General features: G+C 46.1%; 1 protein-coding gene and 1 pseudogene across 6 annotated transcripts; both read left to right on the top strand.

The window, feature by feature from the left end:
* The first annotated feature begins 255 nt into the window (after nucleotides 1-255).
* FCGR2B (Fc gamma receptor IIb) lies at nucleotides 256-16,800 on the top strand. 6 transcript variants are annotated; one of them, XM_065925055.1, is made up of 8 exons: nucleotides 256-453; nucleotides 3,958-3,978; nucleotides 5,212-5,466; nucleotides 10,789-11,043; nucleotides 11,691-11,813; nucleotides 14,003-14,059; nucleotides 16,121-16,161; nucleotides 16,283-16,800. In XM_065925055.1, the coding sequence occupies exons 1-8, from the start codon at nucleotides 342-344 to the stop codon at nucleotides 16,367-16,369; spliced, it is 951 nt and encodes a 316-aa protein (XP_065781127.1). In that variant the 5' UTR covers nucleotides 256-341; the 3' UTR covers nucleotides 16,370-16,800. The 6 variants fall into 6 exon arrangements, with proteins under 6 accessions (XP_065781127.1, XP_065781116.1, XP_065781145.1 ...); XM_065925044.1 differs by having other exon boundaries at nucleotides 5,209-5,466; XM_065925073.1 differs by lacking the exon at nucleotides 14,003-14,059.
* On the top strand, nucleotides 5,684-9,342 carry LOC136147849 (polyhomeotic-like protein 1 pseudogene; annotated as a pseudogene).
* Nucleotides 16,801-20,853: the final 4,053 nt, after the last annotated feature.

Raw genomic sequence — 20,853 nt, 5'->3', positions numbered from 1 at the left:
TCTGAGCTGAGTAGGGGTGACCATTCCCCTCTTCCTTCCTGGGGCTGAGCCCAGCTGTGGCCCCAGAGGACGAGGAGAATTTGTTTCCCAGTTCCTACATTTTCTGTGAATTTGGAGTGATACTGAGCCAGATTCATTCTGGGAAGCCCTGAATCTTCTGGGAGGGAACTCTCTAGATGAAAGAGGGTGGAAGGGGAGGAGCCAATGATAAAACAACACTTCTTTTCACTTCCTCTTTTGGACTCCAGAATTTGCCCTCTGGGTGGAATCTATCAAGCCTCGAGAGAAGCCAGTGTCTGCCGTGCTGGGCTGTCAGAGCAACCTGCTCGCTCCAGGAGGTGATGGGGATCCCCTCATTCCTAGCCTTCCCTGCTGCCAGGAGGAACCGAGCTCACTCCACACCCTGGCATCCTTGGGGCCACATGCTACTGTGGACAGCTCTGCTCTTCCTGGGTGAGTCGGGGTCCCAGCAGGGACAGCAGAGCAGGACCATGGGCAGGTCTGCTTTTCTAAGTCAGCTGCCGCCACCTGGGTTGGGGCTGAGCTGGGGCAAGGATGAGGGCTGCAGTGGGCAGCACATCAAGAAAGTCAGGAGGGTGAAGCCAGGCTGATGAAAATCACATTCTGACAACCTTGCTGGACTTGGGAAATTATGAAATTGGCAAAAGTAGGGTTGTTTTTTACGTGTTTTGCCCAAAGTCACTGGGCACCAAGGTCCCTGGTAATCTACCACCTCCCACGCAGAACCAGCTCTGAGGAAAGTCCAGTGAGCCAGACCTGAAGGACTAATGATGGCCAAGGTGTTTATCTTCCTTAGAAATATATGTTTCACTGGGACGAAATCTTAGGCCAGAGGGCTGATGATGTCTTAGGCAAATAGGAGATGATGTTGTTCAGTTGCTAAGTCGTGTCCGACTCTTTGTGACCCCATGCACTGCAGCATGCCAGGCTGCCCTGACCTCCACCATCTCCTGGAGTTTGTTCAAACTCATGTCTATTGAGTCAGTGATACCATGGAGATGTGGGGAAGCAATAAAACACATTGTGGTGGGGGGCAGTGGCTGTTCTCTGTGCCCCTGAAACCACTTCAGGCAGAAGAAGCCTGTTCTCGTTATGCGAAAGGAGATCCACCTGGGAAAAAGCACAAGAGAGTCCTGGTTATCCAGGGAATAGGGACCAGAGAATACATAACCCAGGCAATTCTAGAATCATCATTTGTGAGACCAGAGACATCATGCATGTCTGTTTTCACTGTGCAGACAGGGAGGTGTATCCTATCACTGATTAAAGAGAAGGAGAGGATCTTAGGCTGTGATTGAGAGCTACTTTCTGGCCATGTTCTCAGCCCTGGGCTACGGACCATGGACTGATAATGCTGGTGGGAGAAAGAGTCTAGGGAAGGCCAAGTAGAGGAACCTTATCGCCAGGAATATCCCACCAAATTCAATTTCTGGAGTATGACCATCAAATCCACCTCAGGATGGTCCCAGAGGAAGACATGCAACCAGCCATTTCCCAAGTTACATGCTATGATGGATAGTAAAATCTGATCAGTGCTGGGAGCCCTGGCCCTTGGTGCTGGGTGATACTGGGACAGGAGGTGGAGATGAGGAAGGCAGAGGATTCCCCCATGAGCAAGGTGAAATGGAATGAAGTAGACTAGTATGAAAAAGGAGCACACTGAACTTCCTCACTTTTTCACACAAAGGAGCTCAGGCCTGGAGAGGCGCAGACTTCCCTGCCCCTGCCCCTTCCACGGTGATATCCATGTGAGGCCTAGGCAAGATTCCTGGGAGAGACTTCTGGTGTTTTTGTCCACCTGCCTTTTTGGTGTCACCAAGGATTTAGGTCTCCACTGCTCTGTAACTCATTTTTTACAACACATTCTGGTCTAGTCTTGACTGCTCCTGTCTCCTCTTCTCTGAATCCCCACTACACACTGAAGCCAGGGCTTCTTCAACTATAGCTATGGGTGAGCCACTGTACTTCACGAACGCCTTCAGCGCTGCTGCACTGCCTATTTAATAAAGCTCAATCCTACTCTTACAGGGAGATTTTCCTCAGAGCCAGGCAGTGTGTACAAGTACTCTCTGCTTTCCAAAGATTCCACAAACTACCTTGTTTGCACATGAAATAAATGCTATGTACAGACTCGGTTCTAGGACCTGGGGATTTATCAGTGAATGGGAGAGACAGCCTTTTGTCTCCCTTAAAGTGACAATACAGATTATGAGCATATTTAATATTCACTAGCATTTGTTTAGTGAATAAGTGGAAGATGACTTCTCTCTACTTTTCTCATCTCTGACTTGTTTTTCTCCTCCTCCTCTTAGTCCTACTTCTTTACCCATTTCCTGTACTGTCACTTGTCACTTCTGCACACTCTGGTTTTTAGCTAACTTCTATGTCAATAACTTCCAAACCTATCTTTCTTGCTGTGTCAGATACAATTTTATATTTCCACTTTCCTGGTTGGAAACCTGCAAATTGATTTGTCAGCTCAGAAACAAAACACATTCAAACTCCAACTATCATCTTCCCCTCACAAATGTTCTTCTCCTCCTAACATTTCTATTTGCTTGGACACAATTAGCTATTTTCCTGGTCACCCATTTACAAACCCCCATACCTCATCCAGTGCCACTTTCTTGCTGCCTATTAAATTTCTCTTATGCCTATGTCCTCATCTTCACTTTCTATGTCATCACAACTTTGGGTTCCCTTATCTCTCACCTAGGTAACACTCAATGATTTTCAGAGTGTTGGTAAATAAAATTAACATGGCTATTGCCCTCTTTGAGCTTACATTCTACTGAGGGGCACAAACAATAAATAAAAAAGCACGATGCATAAATATAAATTGGGAAGTGGCTATGAAGCTGTAAACAGGATACTCTGATAAGAACAGTTGTTGTGAGGAGATGAGAGAATAGCCTGTGTTAACAGGATGATATGGAAAGAATTTTCTGAGGAAGTGACTTTTAGGCTAGAACCTGAAGCAAGATAAGAATTAAGCCATTTGAAGATACAAAGGAAGTGGGTTCAGAGAGTTCAGCATACAGAAAAGCCCCAAGTTTGAAGAATTTAAAGAGGGCTGGTATTATTGGAATTCAGTGAATCGGCAAAGTAGAGCATGAGATGAAGCTGGAGAGGTGAGCAAGAACCGTATCAGGTGTGGCCTTGTAAATATTTACATTTCACTCTAAGAGCAAAGGAGGAACCTAGAAGGCTTGTAAGCTGGGGGGTGATATCTTATTTGCTAGTTTAAAAATGATTCTAGCTTCTCTGTGGGGAATGAACTGCAGGGGGAACAGAAGAAGGGAAAAGCTAAGTTAGGAGATGGAAGAAAGCTGATGGTAGCCTAAAGTAGTTTGGACGTGGACTAGAGTCGATGCACTTAAGGACTAATTGGAAGCAGGATAAACAAGAATGTACTGGTGCAAAGGTAGATGGGAGAGAGAAGAATAAAAGAAAGTTTGCAGTTTTCTGGCATGAATATCTGGGTAGATGGTAAAGATATACACTTTTATGGGGGGAATCTGGGAGAGAAATAGAACATGTCCATTTAATTTGTCATTGAGGTCACTGGTGATTTTGACAAGAAAAGTTTTAGTGGACTAGTGAGGTTCAGTGATTGGAAAGAGAAGAAATGAAGATAGCCAATGTGAAAAAGAACTGAGAAATCAGGCTGGGAAAGGGAGCAGAGAAACAATTTTGGAATTCTATGCAGGGTCAAGTGAAATTTTTATCCTTTTTATGAAACATCCTGGAGCATATTTATGTTGGTAGGAAAAACCCAACTAAGAAGGAGAAATGGGTAATGCAGAAGAGAAAGGGAATAACGCAGAGAGGGAAATCTTTGTGCAGGTGAAGGGAATCTGACCTGGGATTGATGACTATTTGTAATAATGAATCATCATATGCAAACACCAGGCTGATCTTTGCTTTCTCTCACAGCTCCTGTTGCTGGGAAACCTGGTAAGTGCTCCCCCACATCCCTTCTGTCCCCCAGCCACCCTCTCTCTCTGCTGCCTGCACCCTGTCTGGAGGAACTCTGGATGCACCAGCAACCCAGGACCGAAGTAAAGCCAGGAAAGAGGAATTGCACCTACAAGAAGCCCTGCACCCTTCTCCTTCCTGCTTCCCATCCTCCCACTGAAGCCACCAGGGGGTGGGCAGCCAAGGGACACAGATGCTTCGGCCCTACTGCTTCTGTTATGATGAGACCTCACAGATTCTGTCACAGAAATTAACTGTCCTCTGTCTCAATTGCCTTCTTCTCCCCAAACTAAACCTCAAGCCCAGGACATTTTAGTTTCAGCCACATCCAGAAGCACATGATCTGCTTAGGTTATCCCCATGGGTTGATAAATCATCTACTTTGCATATATCTGAAGTCTTCAGGGCCTGTTACCCTGGAGAGAACTAAGAGGCGGTATTACTGGTTGCAGCTGGGTGGGGTGAACACTGCTGGGCACTGCTTTCTCAGCACCACTAACCTCTCCACCACCCAGGACTGGTAGGGGGTGGGGCTCTCCCTGGGTCACTGAATCCAGGGCTCCCTAAACTGGTCTTCCAGCCTGTCTCACTCTTTCTTATTCTTCTGAGGCCATAGAGACTCCTCTGTTCTTGGGTGTCAGGACAGGTCTATTCTAAAGGACAAAGAATGAAACAGGTCAGATGAGAAATGTGACCTCTGACTTGAGCCTGGCACCTCCACCAGATGGCCCCCTTGTCTTCATCCAGCTGGGAAGACAGTTTATCCACTAGTGTCCAAATGCCTCAGTTTATGAGAGTGGGGGAGTGATTCCCCAAAGGATGTATGTGTAGTGTGTGTGTGTGCATGTCTGTGAGTGTGAGTTTGAGAAAGAAAGAGAAATAGAGACAGAGAGAAGAAACTGGGTAGAGTTCCTTGGATGAGGTGTGTTTGTGTTTCTAGACTGTTTGCTTGCCCCCTCTCCCATTTCCCTACCCCACACCTTCTCCTCCTCCGAGGAGCCAAGCTCCCTGAGAGAATCTGGGTTCCTGAGGGCCCCTGTGTGGCCACATGAGTTGGAGGAATTGCCTTCAGTTGCAGAACTGTTCTGGGTTGGGTTCTTCTCTTGATCTCCCCAGCATGGCCACAGTTTTCCATCATCTGAGATTTGGGGTCTGCTTAGGCCCTTGGGGTCCCTTTTCCTCACGCTGCCTCTTCTCTCTGCCCCTCAGCAGATCTCCCAAAAGCTGTGGTGAGCATCCAGCCTGCGTGGATCAATGTGCTCAGGGAGGATCGTGTGACGCTGATGTGCCAGGGGACCAGCTTCTATGAAGGCAACCTCACCATGTGGTTCCATAACGGGAGCTCCATCCACACCCAGAATCAGCCCAGCTACAGCTTTCAGGCCGGCAGCAATGACAGTGGATCCTACAGGTGCCAGAGGGAGCAGACCAGCCTCAGCGACCCTGTGCATCTGGATGTGATTTCCGGTCAGTGGAGGAAGGCCCTGGAGAGTCTGGGAGAACAAGGGGAGATGGAATCTGCTGACATGGCAGAGGTTTTTAGGAAAGGGCAGTTGCCTACTTACTGGAAAGCATGGCTGTGAGTTGTTTGAAGTGGTTTTGGTCCACCCATTTCCCTTTTCAACCCACCTCCTTGGCTTAGTGTGAGCGGTGAGGTAAAAGTTCCTAAGAGATTTCTCAGAATATGTTGGGCTCCTTTGTCTTGGTGCTGATTGAGCAAGAAGGTGACAAGGCCACCAACAGGCATCTGGGTGTGAGAGAAGCAGAAGAAAATCTCTAATTCATAGAAATCTTTCCATTTTTATGGCAGAGTCAAATGTATAGACACAGCACAACTGAATCCTAGCCCTGGGAATTACTAGCTGTGTAAACATGATTTCATTTACCTTTGAGCCTCAGTTTCATCACCTGCCAATGGAGATACCACTGCCTCCCACACGAGATTCTGGTGAGAATCAGCATTTCCCTAATCCCTGCCCTCTCTCTCAGGTGAGACTGTGTCTTAATCTCCTTATATTTCCAGCCACAGGCACAGGGCAGGGCTTAATAAATGTTTGTTGAACAAATCAATGATTTTCCAAAACTCTTGGCAAGACATAGTTTCTCCATTAAAAAAAAAGCTGCAATGTGATTATGATAAATACTATCATTATTACTGTTCATTTAGTCCCCTTCCCTCACTGAATAACCCAATTTTCCTCATAAGTATCTAATAGGCCAGGTGGGCCTCAGTCCCAGTCCTGTCATCTTACCCTCTGGGCTTAGCAGGAAAGGACAGTCATGGAGGGAAGCCTCAGTGGCCTGGCAGGGCTCTAGCCCCAGTGCCCTGCCCCTCCATGAAGGGGTGGAGCTGAGGGGCTTCCTCTCTTCAGGACTCTGTGAGACACCCCCCACCACTGTGACTGATGACAGAACAACTGGCACATGAGGTGGGCCACCCTGGGGGACCTAGGTGCAGAGCTAGATATGAAGTGCTCGAGCCCAACACCAGCCCGGGGGAACTTGGACCGCTACCATGGAGACTAGTGCCAACAGAAGGCAAGGCACGCTATAAACAAGAGGCAGGGCAGGCTCTGCAGATACTGCTGGGGCAGCTCCGTGGGCCTCAGTATTTACACCAATTTGTGTCCAGCGGCAGCTCAGCAGGCCCAGCTGCATGGCCTGGCTGTGGTCCAGCTGGCCACAACTGCTGCCAGGCAGCAGACCAGCGCCTCAAATGCCAGCAAGATGCAGCAGCTGAGCACCACCCAGGCCCCAGTCAGTCAGGCCACGGCATCAGCCTCCCCATTCACCAGCCAATCCCAGAATGAACTCTTCCGGTGTTACAGCTTTGACCCAATCTTTGCTACTGGGGAGCACGACGTCCTTCTGCCTCTACCTATCCCAGGCCTAGGTGTATCCAAGACCACATCTGGGAAACCAATCCTAGGTAAAGCAGACCCTGGTCTAGAATGTGCCTTTAGTTTTCAACTCATCCTGTTGCCTGTTAGTGGCTGTACTCCAGCAGGAGGTACCATCTGCTCAGGCTCCTGGAGTCCACGCAGATACAGTTGAGTACAGAACTTGGCAATGAGGAACAACGGGTCTCAGCCCAAGGCTCCACTCAGAATGCTATTCCCCATTTTGTTGCTGTTCAGTCACTAGGTCATGTCTGACTCTTTGTGACCCCATGGACTACAGCACACCAGGCTTCCCTGTCCTCTACTATCTCCTGGAGTTTCTCCCACTCATGTCCATTGAATCAGTGATGCCATCCAACCATCTTATTTTCTGTCATCCCCTTTTCTTGCCTTCAATCTTTCCCAGCATTGGAGTCTTTTCCAATGAGTTGGCTCTTCTCATCAGGTGGCCAAAGTACTGGAGCTTCAGCATCAGTCCTTCCAATGAATTGATTTCCTTTAGGATTGACTGGTGTGATCTCCTTGCTGTCCAAGGGACTCTCAAAAGTCTTCTCCAGCTCCGTGATTCAAAAGCACCCATTCTTCGGGGCTCAGTCTTCTTTATGGTCCGACTCTCACATCCATACGTGACTACTGGAAAAACCATTGCTTTGACTGTATGGATCTTTGACAGCAAAGTTTTTGCTTTTTAATGCCTCTTTTCTGGCCTACCCCAGGCCTTTTGCCAGGCTCTAGCTGTGGCTCAGACTCCCTCTAGAACTTCAGGTCAGTTTGTTAACCTTAGTCCGCTGGTGGAGGCTGGACATAGGCTCATGGGTCCAGGAAGAGGTGGGCACACACCTGGGCCTTTGGGTGAGTCACCCTCATGAGGAATAGGTGGTGGCAGGAGCTGCCCGAGGAAAGGCACAGGAGAGGTGGAGCCCATGCCTACATCCAGGCAGTGACTGAGCCGGAATGTTAGCCAGAGGCAGAAAGTGCAGTGGCCGAGAAGGCAGAAGCAGATGGGAGTGGTCAGCAGGGCACGAACCTGACACAGACAGCCATACCTGCTCCCAGCCAGACCGTTATGAACTCGGTCACTCCCATCAAGCCCCGTTCACTGATTTAGCAACAGCAACAGATCCAGCTCTTGAAGAAACAAGTGGTTATCCGATCGCAGATTGTTCTCGACCACTGGCTACAGCTCCAGCACCGTCAGACCCAGTACTCGTCCACCCAGCTACGCACCTCCAGTTGGCCCAGCAGCACCCGCACCCACGAGCCTCACTGCCCCTCAGCCACCACAACACAGGGCCCCGCTGTTCTCGTGCAGTCTCTGCACTGACTGGACAACCCCAGACATCGGCTGTCCGGTGCAAGGAGGAGGGAGATGATGTCTCCACGCTGAGTTCAATGCTCCTGCCAAGGGTTCTCAGGCAGCAGAGAGTCCAAGACCATGGATGAGGAGAGCAGTCTTGGAGAAGAAGCTGAACTAGTGACCAATGGGAATGCTAATTCACCAAGCGACGAATTGGCAGCCAAGGCCCCTGCTCATCAACACCACCTTCTACTCTAGCCATGGTATCCAGACAGATGGAGACTCAAACCTCAGCAAGGCACTGTGAAGCCCCAGATGCTCACCCAGATAACTGAGGGCTTTGGTATCCAGGACTGAGCAGAAACTTTCCCACATTTCTCCATTACAGAAAGAGTTTAATAAACCACTGTAGACTGGCCTCCCGACAGGGCTGAATAAGAATCAGCCAGGCGGCTCCAGTGAAGGGGACAACCCGTCTACTCAGCAGTAAAGAAGACAAATCTCCCAAAGTTCCAGCGGTGTGGGAAGTACACTCCTGCAGAAGAGTTCTATGGCTCCAAGAGTCTTCTGCTTCATGAGTTGCACTAAGAGGTACTGTGTGAACTGTAGCTGCCAGTTCTGGCTGAAGAGGGAAAAAAATGAAAGTTTCAGGAAGCTCACTATCTTGTGTTCACCAGTGTGGACCCTGCTTCTGCTCCTCTGACATCCTCCATGCTATCATCCAGGGCAAGTGCAGCAGGGGTCAAGAGCACTCTAGCTGGGGTTCAGGGAATTTCAGTTATGATGAAAGCACTCTCTCCAACATCTTGGACCTTTATCAGTGAGAGCTGGGCATGGGGAATTAGACCTGGGAAACTTCCATTTGGCTCTGCCTATGCCAGGATTCATGGCATTGACCCTGTGTTCCTGTCTAGTAAGTTTAGCCTTTGGAGTGTAGAGGTATATAGATTTGTTGCTTCTCTACAAGGCTTCCAGGAGATTGCAGAGGAGTTTTTTCCCCAGGAGTTTGATGGAAATGTCCTTTTATGACTTAAAGAACACCTCATGAGTGCCATGAACATGAAACTGGGCCCTACCCTCAGGATCTGCACCAAAGAATTGTCCTCAAGGAGACCTCAGATGGCCCTCTTATACAAACCACCCTAAGGCTGAGGCTTTCACTGTACAGGTTAAAATCTGGCACCAGTGGGGCCTTTGCTGAGAAGAAAGTGCCGCTCTAAGGATGTACACCTTCTGTCGAGGGGATTCCCCAGACAGGTAGGAGAAGTAATTGGTTGCAGGTGCTACATGGAAGCAGCTTTGACATTTTCTCTGGATTCTACTTCATTAAAAAAAAATCTCTACAGTTCTCAGCATTCCCATCTAGCTTAATCCAACCTTTATAAAAGAAGCAGACTAGAGACCAAGGATTGCACAACTAGTCCTGGAATAAAACGCCTAGCTAGGGTCTGAGTGTCTCAAGAAGAGGGCTACACAGGGTGGTTGGGGAGGAAGTGGGTGGAACACAGGACTGCCCCCCAGTATTAGGCATGGGATTTTCTAGCCTGTGTGACATAGTGCAAAACTCAGGTGCCCCCACCTTCCCTCTGCATTGTCTCACTATAGCTGTAGCCCATGGTTTTCTCTTCACTGTCACTCAGTCCTCTGCTTTGAACATTTCCTTCCCCATATGTGGCAGGCTCACCAGCCAATGTAGAGGCTTGGTTGGCATCATTCTGATCTGCTGAAGGGACTAAGTGTGTTGACTGGCACACGTGTGGCTATATATATATTTTTTTTATTCCCCTTCTCCCTTCCAATGTATCTGTTGTTTTCTACCCTTCCTTTCCAATTCCAACTCTTCTCTGTCCTACAGTTTCATGAAAACAGAGGGCATGGGCTGAGGTCAGGATTATAAGTATCTACCCAAGCCTCTATTCCTTAAACTATAAAGAAATTAAAAATATTTCCTCAGCAAAAGGATTAAAATGACTGGGGGGAAAGTACACAGCAGGCTAATTAATGGCCCACCCATGTCACTGCTGGCTTGAGATGAAGTCCCTGCTGAAGTGAAATTCCACGTTTACTAACAAGCACTAAGTAAGCTAATATTTGTTGGATGCCCATGGCTTTCCCCAAGGACACAGGTCTCTTCTGTGTCCCCCTCACATGCTGTGTCTTCTCTCAGACTGGCTTCTCCCTTTCCTCCCTCCCTCCCTCCCTCCCTTAGGGAAGGGATTTCACTCCCGGGTCCCCTGTGTCCTCCTGCAGAGGCCTCTTGGGCCAGACAGGGCTGCAGCTGGCATCTCCCAGGACAGGAACGAGAAGACAAGCCTATCTGAACACCTACTGTGTGCCAGCAACTACAGTAGACAGTACAGCTAATGGAACTACTGTGACTAGTTCCGCATACGAGCAAACTAAGGCCCAGAAGAATTCATTATTTACCCAGGATCACAGGATGCGTACATGAAGGAGCCAGAATTAGAGACCAGGGGTATGCGATTCCACATTTAAACTGCCCTCCGCACATACTGGCCCCTGGAGGGATGGTCTGGGTCTCAGATCTGAATCAAGACCTTCTGGGTCCTGCGGTCCCTTTGTGTCTTTCAGACTGGCTGCTGCTCCAGACCCCCAGCCTCGTGTTCCAGGAAGGGGAGCCCATCGTGCTGAGGTGCCACAGCTGGAGAAACCACCCTCTGAATAAGATCACATTCTACCAGGATGGGAAATCCAAGACATTTTCCTACCTGCGTTCCAACTTCTCCATCCCACGTGCCAACTTCAGTCACAGTGGCAAGTATCACTGCACAGCGTTTATCGGGAAGACGCCACACTCATCCCAGCCGGTGAACATCACTGTCCAAGGTGGGGGCTCTCTCAAGATGAAAGGGTGGGAGAAGGGATGGATAGTTAGGAATAAAGTCACATGGTCTCAAATGGAGATTTGAGAAGTGCCATAGTAGCAAACCTGGGCTTGGGCAAAGGGCAGGGGTATGGGCAACTTGTTAAATGCTATCCAGAGCTTGGAACCCTCAGCTCTCAGGTGACAGGTGAGGAGGCTCTTATTCTACTTTGAAATATAAGCCCATCATGTCAAGCACAGCAGTGGAGCAGAGCTTTCTCATTGGTATAGAAGTTCCCAAAGCTCCTGGACATTCCTAAGAACTGAAGTTTTCCAAAATTTTTCTCATGTTTCATGATATGTCCATTCACTCCCAAAGGTATAGCATGTTCTTAACAGTTTAGGGGTCCAAGGTTGGAGGCTTCAGATTCATCCTCCCTGCTATCCCCAAGGGCTAAGAGGAACCCTTCCCTCCACCTTATACACTCAACTGTGTGCCTTCATTTGATTAGCAGAGAAATCAAAAGGGTATGGGGGAGGCATAAGCCCGGTCACAGAACTCCTGTGCAGGTGAGGTTGGGGGAGGAAGCGAGTGTTGCATTGGAGGAGGGCAGGGAGGGTGAAGTGGCATAGGGAGGGTACTGCCTGTCCTGAGGTCTGTCTTCCCCAGAGTCCAGCTCCAGCGACCCCTCATCATCGATGACAGTTGTGGCCATAGGCGCTTGTTTTGCTGCAGTGGCTATTGTTGCTGCCGTAGTAGCCTGGTTCCGCCTCAGGAGAAAGCCAATTTCAGGTTTGTGGTTCCTCTCGGTCCCTCTTGTTATCAGTTCCTTCTTAGCCGAGGCCCTAACCCCAAACATTGCTAGAACCCTTATCTTTGGGCTAGAGAATCCTTAGCATTCAGACGTAGTCCCATATTTTATTCATTCATTCATTCATTTAACAGGCCTGAACAAATTGGCTTATGTGTCAAGCACTGTGATAGACTCTGTGGATGATGCCAAGTTATTCAGCCTCTGCCCTTAGGGAGTCCATAATATTGTGGACTGAAGTACAAATAGAACAATAGTGCAAATAGTAATTAGAGGGGATGAGACCAGTATTAGAGAATGCATAGGCTATGACAGGGATAGAAGAACCTGAATGACCCAGCGTGGGCTGGGCCAGTTAGAGAAAACTTCATAGGGAGGTAGTGCATTGTGATTGAAGCTCAGCTGGTGGGGTCAGACTGCCTAAGTGCAAACCTAAGCTCTTCAGCTCACCAGCTGAATAACATTGGGTGAGTTACTCTCTGTGTGTCGAGACGATGGAGCTGGTGTATTAAGAATATGCACATTATGACCAGCTGAATGAGGAGGCATAAGCCGCCCACACAGGGTTGGCAGCTCCTTCAGCATCTGAGCTCCTAGATTGGGGAAGTGAAAACCCTGGGTCATTTTGATTGAAAATACAGTTTCAATACATTCTCATAAAGGAAGTAGAGTCACAAGATTTGCCACTTAGAGATCCCAGAAATGAGAAGGGGCTGGCAGTCCTTTGCCCCAGGTCATGGGTGAGCAGGAGAGGACAGGGTATCAAGCAACTATTATTTATAAAGTGATTGAGGTGGAGAACACTAACATATTTGTGGGCTTAACATCTAAGTGGTTATTTTGAAAGATGCCCCAGGAAAATCAAAGTGAGAACTTAACGGCGGGAATCCTAAACTCAAGTCCTTATCTTAAATGTCCAGACTCTGGGGGTAAGCAGGGTTATCATACTGTAAAATTCTTAGATGGCAACTCGGGGAAACAAAGTTGTTGTTTTCTTTCAGGAAAACAGTTGTTTTTCTCATCATATTCAACTTCTATGTGCCTGTTTCTTCACCTGAAAAGTGAGGACACAAATAGAACCTACCTCATAAGGTTACGAGAATGAATGAGCCTGCAGCTCTTATAACAGTGCCCAGCACACAGCTCACATCATACAGGATGGGCTGTTAACACTGTGGAGGAGGTGATGTTTGAGGGTAGCAGTTAATTCACGCAAAGGCTCAAAGGGTAGATGAGCATTCCAGGCGTGGGGGCCAAGACACGGAAATGAGAAACACTGTGGCTAGGATGGAGATCAGGGGAACAGTAAGGAAGGTGATGTAAGCAATTTGATGCCATCGAAGCCATAAATGGTGATGTAGAAAAAAAGAAGGTGAAGCGGGGCAGAAAGTTCGTGGAATTGGCATAGGATACCTTTAAAGAACAAGTGTGTATTCCTAAGGGCACCGGAGGGCAGTAAGCATGTCTCTTTGTTCTGTGCTTCCTTCCCCTTCCCATCAGCACCTGGCACGGTGCTTGCCACACAGCAAGATGATTAATAAACATCTCTTTACTCATCAGCTGAAGAACTTCAACTCTTGGAAAGCAGTCTCCTTCCCCCCATAGTATTAATATTAATGTAAAATTGCTGAGAGGAGGGAAGGTGCTATAGAAATCTAGTAAGCAGACAATCACAATTCTTAACACTGTAAAGCTAGCTTACTGGTGAGAGAAAGTGCTAAAGTTATCCAGACACGGAGAAAGTAAAAGGGAAGAAAGACTCAGAGCCACTGACAAAGAGAAAATACTGCTACTTATACCTCACAAAGCACTTCGCAATTGGTTCACAGCTAAGACCTCCGTTACCGATGATAAGTAAATGTAGAGACTCAGTGAGAAAAACTGAGAGGGAGAAAGAGATGCTTTTAAAAGGCAGAGCAAGCTGCAGAAAGGTGCAATGGAATGGCCTTTCTGACAGTCCCATGAGCCCCGACTATTAACCCAGCCAACTTCTATCTCTCTAGACCAGCCCTTTCACGGGCTAAGGTACTCTCTGGGGAGTGGGGAGGAGAGGGGTGTCTGTGGGAGAAGGGTGCATATTGGTTCTAACCCAGTCTTGCCTCTGGTCCTTGGTCCTGAAGACTTAGGGTCTACCCCGTAATCCTACTAACCTCCTATGTGCCCCTCCTAGCTCTCCCAGGACCCCCTGAGCACAGGGAAATGGGAGAGACCCTCCCTGAGGAGCCAGGTGAGTGCAGCCCCCTCTGGGGCTCAGTGACACCCTGCTGTGTGCCTGGAGGAGCTTGTGAGCACAGGGGAGGGAGGGGGCGGGGGGAGGAGGGCAGGGCTCAGATCTCTTGGTCAGTTCTGAGACTAACTCCTGGGCCTGAAGAGGACCTCACTGGAGATGAACACCTATCCTAGATAGAGAGACAGTGGCCTTGTCTGAGTTTCTGGGGCTAGAACTGCTAGGGGTGTTTCCAGAGCAGGACATCAGAGATATTTAGGTCTTTCTGTGGAGCTTCGGAAGAGCTGGTAAAGGGTGGGGGTTAGATGTTGTAAGACTAAGGCAAAGAGAATTAAAAAGATAAAACTCTAGAGGAAAGGAGAAAGAGGGCAAGAGAATGAAGTCTAGATTTGCTGCAGTCTGTCTCTGTGCAGCGATGGGGGAAGAGTAGATGGGGTAAGCGATGGGGTAAGGGCTCAACTCTTAGTGGAACACGAAGAGAAGATTTTAGGCCAAGAAATTTCTGTGTACTGCTACATTAGCGGGCTTTCCTCTGTCAACAAAGGCTGGATATAATGCCCACTCCTATAGGTTAGTTAAATGTGGGCCTGGCACTAGCTCGGTCGCTATCATAAAATGGAATCTTGAGTGTCGTTTCCTCTCTTGGGGTTTAATCACCTCACGGAGGAAATGAGGGGATTGGCCTGGAGGACTTCTAAGCCTTCCAGGTCTGACATTCTGAGAGTCAGTGCCCATCAACCCTGGCCCAAGTGGGAATATGTTAAAGGAGCAGGAGTATTCCAGGCGATTTCCTGACTGTAACCAGAGCTCGGAGGGACCTGGAGCTTTCTCTGGGGGCTCCCAGACAGCAGAAATAGACAGGAAAAAGAAGCTTTTGAGGACCACACCTCGGATGGCTGGAGTATGGCTCAGAGCAGAGCAACAGATTTGAGAGCTTGAGCAAAATGGCCCAGCTGTCTGGCTGCGCTTTGAGCAAGACCCCTAGGTCCTGTGGCCAGGCCGAGTGGGGCATGGACCTGGGTCTGCACTGGGGCCAAACCGACGTAGGAGAAAACGTCCAAACACAAGTGGATTAGGCACTACACTGGCTCCCTACACTGGGATAAATATATTTCACAAGGTGTTTATTTCACAGGAAGGCACTGGGGCTGATGGTTTCCCCAAAGGCTCATCTAGGTTGCTGGGATTGTAGAGGGATGCATTAGAAGGAGAATTCAGGACGTGGTTTGTTCCAGAAGTTGGAGCATGGCATACAGGGACTCGTTGTGTCCTGGAGATGAATGAAGACACTAGATGTATTGTGTCAGACTCCTTCCCCACTTCCTGAGGAATGCTGCTTTGCAGATGCTGAGCTGCTTCCCGCACAGGCAAAGTGAGTCTGTTGGCAAAAACTCGAGGAAATTTGGATGTGTTTTAGATCCTTACCAAGGAGAGTGCTGGCTGGCTTGCTTGCTTGCTTCTTTCCTTCTCTTACGCCTCCCTTGCTCACTCTCACGCTTTATTTCTTTTTGATATGAGGGAGTATGAGATTCTTCAGCACTCCAACAAAGATATACTATTGGGCTGGCCAAAAAGTTCTTTCAGGTTTTTCTATACCAGCTTCCAGAAGAATCTGAATGAACTTTTGGCCAACCCAATACATGTGGCCAACCTGGAAAGGTTCTATCTGTGGCTGGCAAAAATCTGAATTACTTCACTCTAATAGTGAACACCCCCCCACCCACCACACACACACACACACACACACACACACACACACACACACACACACACACCTCTTCCCCAGTATCTCCAATCCCAAAAGCTACCTGGTGGCTTCGAAGAAAACAGTGATTTTCTGAAAAGGGTGTAGTACAGATGACTGTCTCCCTTTGCTAATGTAGCTGGTGGCGGCGCCATGTCTGGGATACTGAGGGTGGATTGGGAATGAAGGTTTTGGCCTGCAGGGCTGAGCTGGGGTCAGTGGTCCTCACCTCAAGCCTGGTTTGGGCCTCGCAGCAGTGTGGATAGGCCCCACGCTATAGCAGTGCGCCCGCTCATCTCTGTTCTTTTTGCCCGTAGCTGGTCTCAATGATGCTGAAGCTGATGCTGCCAGAACTGAGGTGAGCCGTCCAGCCACCTGCTTTTCCTTCTGCCTCCTCCTTCACCCCTGCTGCCTCCTCTGTGGCCTTCCTTCCTGTGACCTCTCTGTGGATCCTCACTGCTCCTTTCTGCTTTCTCTAGGCTGAGAATACAGTCACCTATTCACTCCTCTCGCACCCGGACATTGCAGAGGAGGATACAGAGTCTGATTACCAGAAACACCTTTAGTTTTCGTGGTCTTGCCTGGGACTTGAGGGGTGAATCGGAGAGGCCAGGATCTGGTGTCTTCTGGCCTGAACTCCTCTTAGGGAGGAGAAGAGGATGCTGCAGTTCTAAAGAAAGAGAATGACTTTTCCGGAGTTAGCTCCTCTGAATCCTGAAGCTCCCTGTTCTGACATTCACAGATGATACAGCCTCAGATAACTGACCGCTGACTTATTCCTTGCCTCAGCACTTCTCATCATCAGGACTTCTCTATTATACATTCACACAGCCAGTGTAAGTTACTTTCATTAAGAGATTGCAGCAACATGGAAATACATTACAGGTTATATGAGAAAAATTACATAAACATGGATGATTTCAGAAATCTGGAAATAAACTAACAAATGCCAATATATTAAAAGTGATTGTTTCTGTGGATGGAATTATTGGTGCTTTTCATTTGCTTTGTTAATTCTTCTGTACAGACCATATATTACTTTTATAATAAAATACTACACAAACAACAGTCCCCTCATCTTTTAATCACTGAACCAATTAGAATATGGACTGATCTGGGGTCTGTTTCTTTTCAGTGGTAAAAATCTTGGGAAGGTAGTGATGGGCAGGAGGTTGGGCAAAGATAATGTTTGGAGTGTTGGACAAGTATCCCTCATCTTAAAACCATACACCCTTCTTTCAATGAATTTGTGTTCTTGTTTCCATGTCTTCTTTCTCTTCCTCTCATGGTAAATAAACACCAGTTCTCAGGAAGCCAAACTTCAGATGAGTCCTGAACGGAGATTTACTGACTCTTTCTGCCCTGCTCTTCCCCTATTAGAGTTATCAGAAGGATGTGAACTTCTCGAGAAGGTTCCGGGAGGTTAGAAACATGACTGACAGCTTCCTCAGGAGATGTCCTTAGAGAGGCCTCATTTTCCTGGGACTTTAACAGGAACTCTGTGCAACATTTTTGCATTCAGAATTTAGCAGCTTCCTTTGTTGAGTAGTTTTCATGAGGTTTCACGTTCATGTATTGCTATACAATGAGGAATAGTAATTGCAATTATTGGGTTATTGAGGGCTTACTTTATGCCAAAATATGTGCCTTTAGAATGAGAGCGTTTAAGAGTATTAGCCATTCATAGTTCTTCTGTTGTGGTTTTCTTGTTCACATACTCAAGCCCTTTTTACAATAACAATGTATGTCCCTCTATTTATACATTACATATTAGCAATTTATTTTACTTATATGTAAATTATTTTACTATGCTAATTTTTAAAATGAAATTAAAATACAGGTAACTAAAAAAGATAATTAAGATCACCTATAAATTTACAAAATAGAAACAATCAATGCTAATGTTTAAAAAATTTCAATCCACGTTTCTGTCTATAATAATATGTATAAGCATATGGGTTTTTAAAATTAAATCACATTGGATTTTCGCCTGTTTACAAATACACATAGGCAAAAACTCATACTCATTGTGAGCATGAAAACTTAAATAATACTGAAATATAGAGAGGAAAAGTGAGAGTTTCATTTTGTTCTTACCCCCAATCCTGTTTCCTTTTCCGTGGGTAACTACTGTTGAATTTTGGAGTATATTTCTGGATTTTTTAATACACATCTAATACATATTTAGAGTTTTTTTTGAGTCAGACACAACTGAGCAACTGAGTATTTACACAGGTTTTTAAGATCATAAATGGGATCATATACTTATGCAGTTTATTTTTATTAATAGCATATTATGGAGCTCTTCCATGGAAGTATTTTCTTTTTAAGGATTATATAGTATTCCAAAGCACAAATGCTATGCTATATTTTATTTAACTAATATCTTAAATATTAACAATTTTTCATGGTTATTTGCAATACTGTGGTGAACAACATGCTTGAATGATGTTTTTGACTACATATGTGAGTATTTCTTCAGGATAAATTCCTAGAAGTAGAATCATTGGCTCAAAGGATACTCTCATCTTTGAAAAAGCAGTCTACATATCCTCCCAAAGTATATTAGGGTACCCAGTTCCTGACCCCTTTGTCAATGCTGAGTATTTTTAACTTTTCCAATCTGATTATAATGGACTATTTTCTTACCCAGCATTGATTTTTCCTGATTCTGTTAATAGTAACAGAGCCCGTCTTCCCTTTGACTAAATAGCTCTATTCCTCCTCTCATTCCATGCAGGTAGGTGGGCTGACCTCATCCCTAGTTCCAGAGGAGAACATGCACCCCAAGCTGGCTCAATCAGGAGCTGTTTCCCTGGAATTTACCTTATTTTTTTTGAGTTTCACATTTTCTATTTGAGTTTAATGACTTTTTTTCTCCTGTATAGATAGGAGAAACAGATTTGAACAACTCTTGTGTACACACACATGCACATACGTACACACACAGAATAAAGAAAAATTAAATCATCCATTTTATACACATACTTATACACACATACACTTATTACAAATCTGCAAGTAATCAACACATGCAGGTGCTAGTTTATTAGTTAACAAATTCATACTTTAAAAGTTACCATGGAGTTAGTTTCTCACAAGATTAATTAGTTTTCAAAAATACTTTAATCTTTTAATACTCTGTCTTACATTTAAACAGAAAAAGCTTCATTACAACTTTTTGCTCTTAAAATAGTGCTGCAATGTATATGTTTTACAGATTTTCCTCCCCTCTTTCTGGGTATTTAATTGACATGGATGAGAAATTACTAGATTAAAAACAGTGCAAATATTTTTTATGGCTCAATTCACATTACCAAGAAGATTCATAGAAATATTGCCACCATTAGTCTATGAGAATGCCTGTACCACATGCCTTTGAGGAAAGTGATGCTGTGACTGAAAACAAATGAAGTTCATTCATCCCAATGGCACCGCCCAGATTAGACTAACTTCCTACATGCCTGAATCTGCCCTGCTTTTTATGTTTCTAGGATCCTTCAACTTCCTTTTATATCAGTTAATTTAGATTTGATAGAAGTCTCCTATAATATCCTGGCGGGGGTGGGAAGACTTCCCAGGTGATCTAATAGATAAGAATCTGACTTGCAGTTCAAAGGACACTGGTTTGATCCCTGGTCTGGGAAGATCCCACATGCTGCAGAGCAACTAAGCCCAATGGCTGCAACTACTGAAGCGCACTCACCAAGAGCCTGAGATTTGCAATAGAGAAGCCACTGCAGTAAGAAGCCTGGACACTGCTAGAGAGTAGCCCCTGCTCTCCACAGCTAGAGAAAGTCCATGTAAGGCAATGAAGATCCAGCACAACCAAAAATAAATCAATATTAAGACACATCCTATGGGCTTGATACTTTTTTTAGGATAGATCTTTGACAAAGTTTTTCTCCCCTATCATTACTGGTTTGATAAGGCTTTTCTATCTCACTGGAGTCAATTTTGAAAGAATGTTACTTTCCTAGAAACCATCCAGTTTATTGATATGCAACTATACACTGTATCTTCTTTTATCTTTTGGTAATAATCCATGTATCTGTAGGCTTTCCTGGTGGCTCAGACAGTAAAGAATCTGCCTGCAATGCAGGGGACCGAGGTTTGATTCCTGGGGAGGGAAGATCCCCTGGAGGAGGGAATGGCAACCCTCTCCAGTATTCTTGCCTGGAAAATCCCATGGACAGAGGAGCCTGGCGGGCTACAGTCCATGGGGTCACAAAGGAGTCGGACACAGCTGAGCGACTATTACTATGTGTCTGCATTTATATTCTCTCTCTCATACCTAGCTTTTGGGCTTGCTTTCTTTTGTCAGATGACTTCAGCTGGAAATAACAGGAAATCAGATTCAGTTTGGCTTAAAGGATAGGGAAATGTATTATCTTACACAACAGAAAGCTCAGAGACAGCGTGTCTCCTGTGTACCAGGACTCTGGGTGTGCTGTCCTGCAGTCTTCCACGCGCTGCCCTTGGCCTAGCAGCATGACGATTACAGCAGTTCCAGGCATCATTTCCAAAGATCTAGACAAAGAAAAGGGCTAACCACCTCTTCTATGTGTCTCTTTCTTAAGAGTGAGAAAATGTTTCTCCAGCAATCTTCCCATCACATCATTATTGGTCAGGCCCGGGTCACATGCCCATTCCTAAATCAATCACTAGAAAAGGGAATAACTTACTTTAGCTTAATCATTTGGAGGTGGAATGATTTTCGGAGAGTCAACCACCCTGACTGTCATATCTGTTTATCTTAATCAGGCTTCCCAAATGTTTGTCTAGTTTTTTGTTTGTTTTGTCTTGTCACGACTTTTGATTTCATGATCAAGACTTTGCTGTTTGTTTGTTTTCTAATGGATTATTTCTTTTTGCTACTTTATTTAGACTTATTGTATTATTCATTTATTTCTAAAGTTCTAAGGATTTGTTTTTCAACAATCCCAAAAGGCTATAACATTTCCTCTTACTGCTATTTTAGCCACATCCCTTAGATTTTGGTATGTACTTTTGTCACTGCTATTTGTCTTTAAAGAATCTATAATTTTTG

The sequence above is a fragment of the Muntiacus reevesi genome, chromosome 1 (assembly GCF_963930625.1).
Source record: "Muntiacus reevesi chromosome 1, mMunRee1.1, whole genome shotgun sequence".
Taxonomy (NCBI): Eukaryota; Metazoa; Chordata; class Mammalia; order Artiodactyla; family Cervidae; genus Muntiacus; species Muntiacus reevesi.
This window is presented reverse-complemented; position numbering and strand designations above follow the sequence as displayed.

Coding starts and splice junctions, on each gene's coding strand:
- FCGR2B (XM_065925044.1), top strand. CDS start 342: ATGGGGATCCCCTCATTCCTAGCCTTCCCTGCTGCCAGGAGGAACCGA. Junction 454..3,957: donor GACAGCTCTGCTCTTCCTGG/GTGAGTCGGGGT, acceptor TTTCTCTCACAG/CTCCTGTTGCTGGGAAACCT. Junction 3,979..5,208: donor TCCTGTTGCTGGGAAACCTG/GTAAGTGCTCCC, acceptor TCTGCCCCTCAG/CAGATCTCCCAAAAGCTGTG.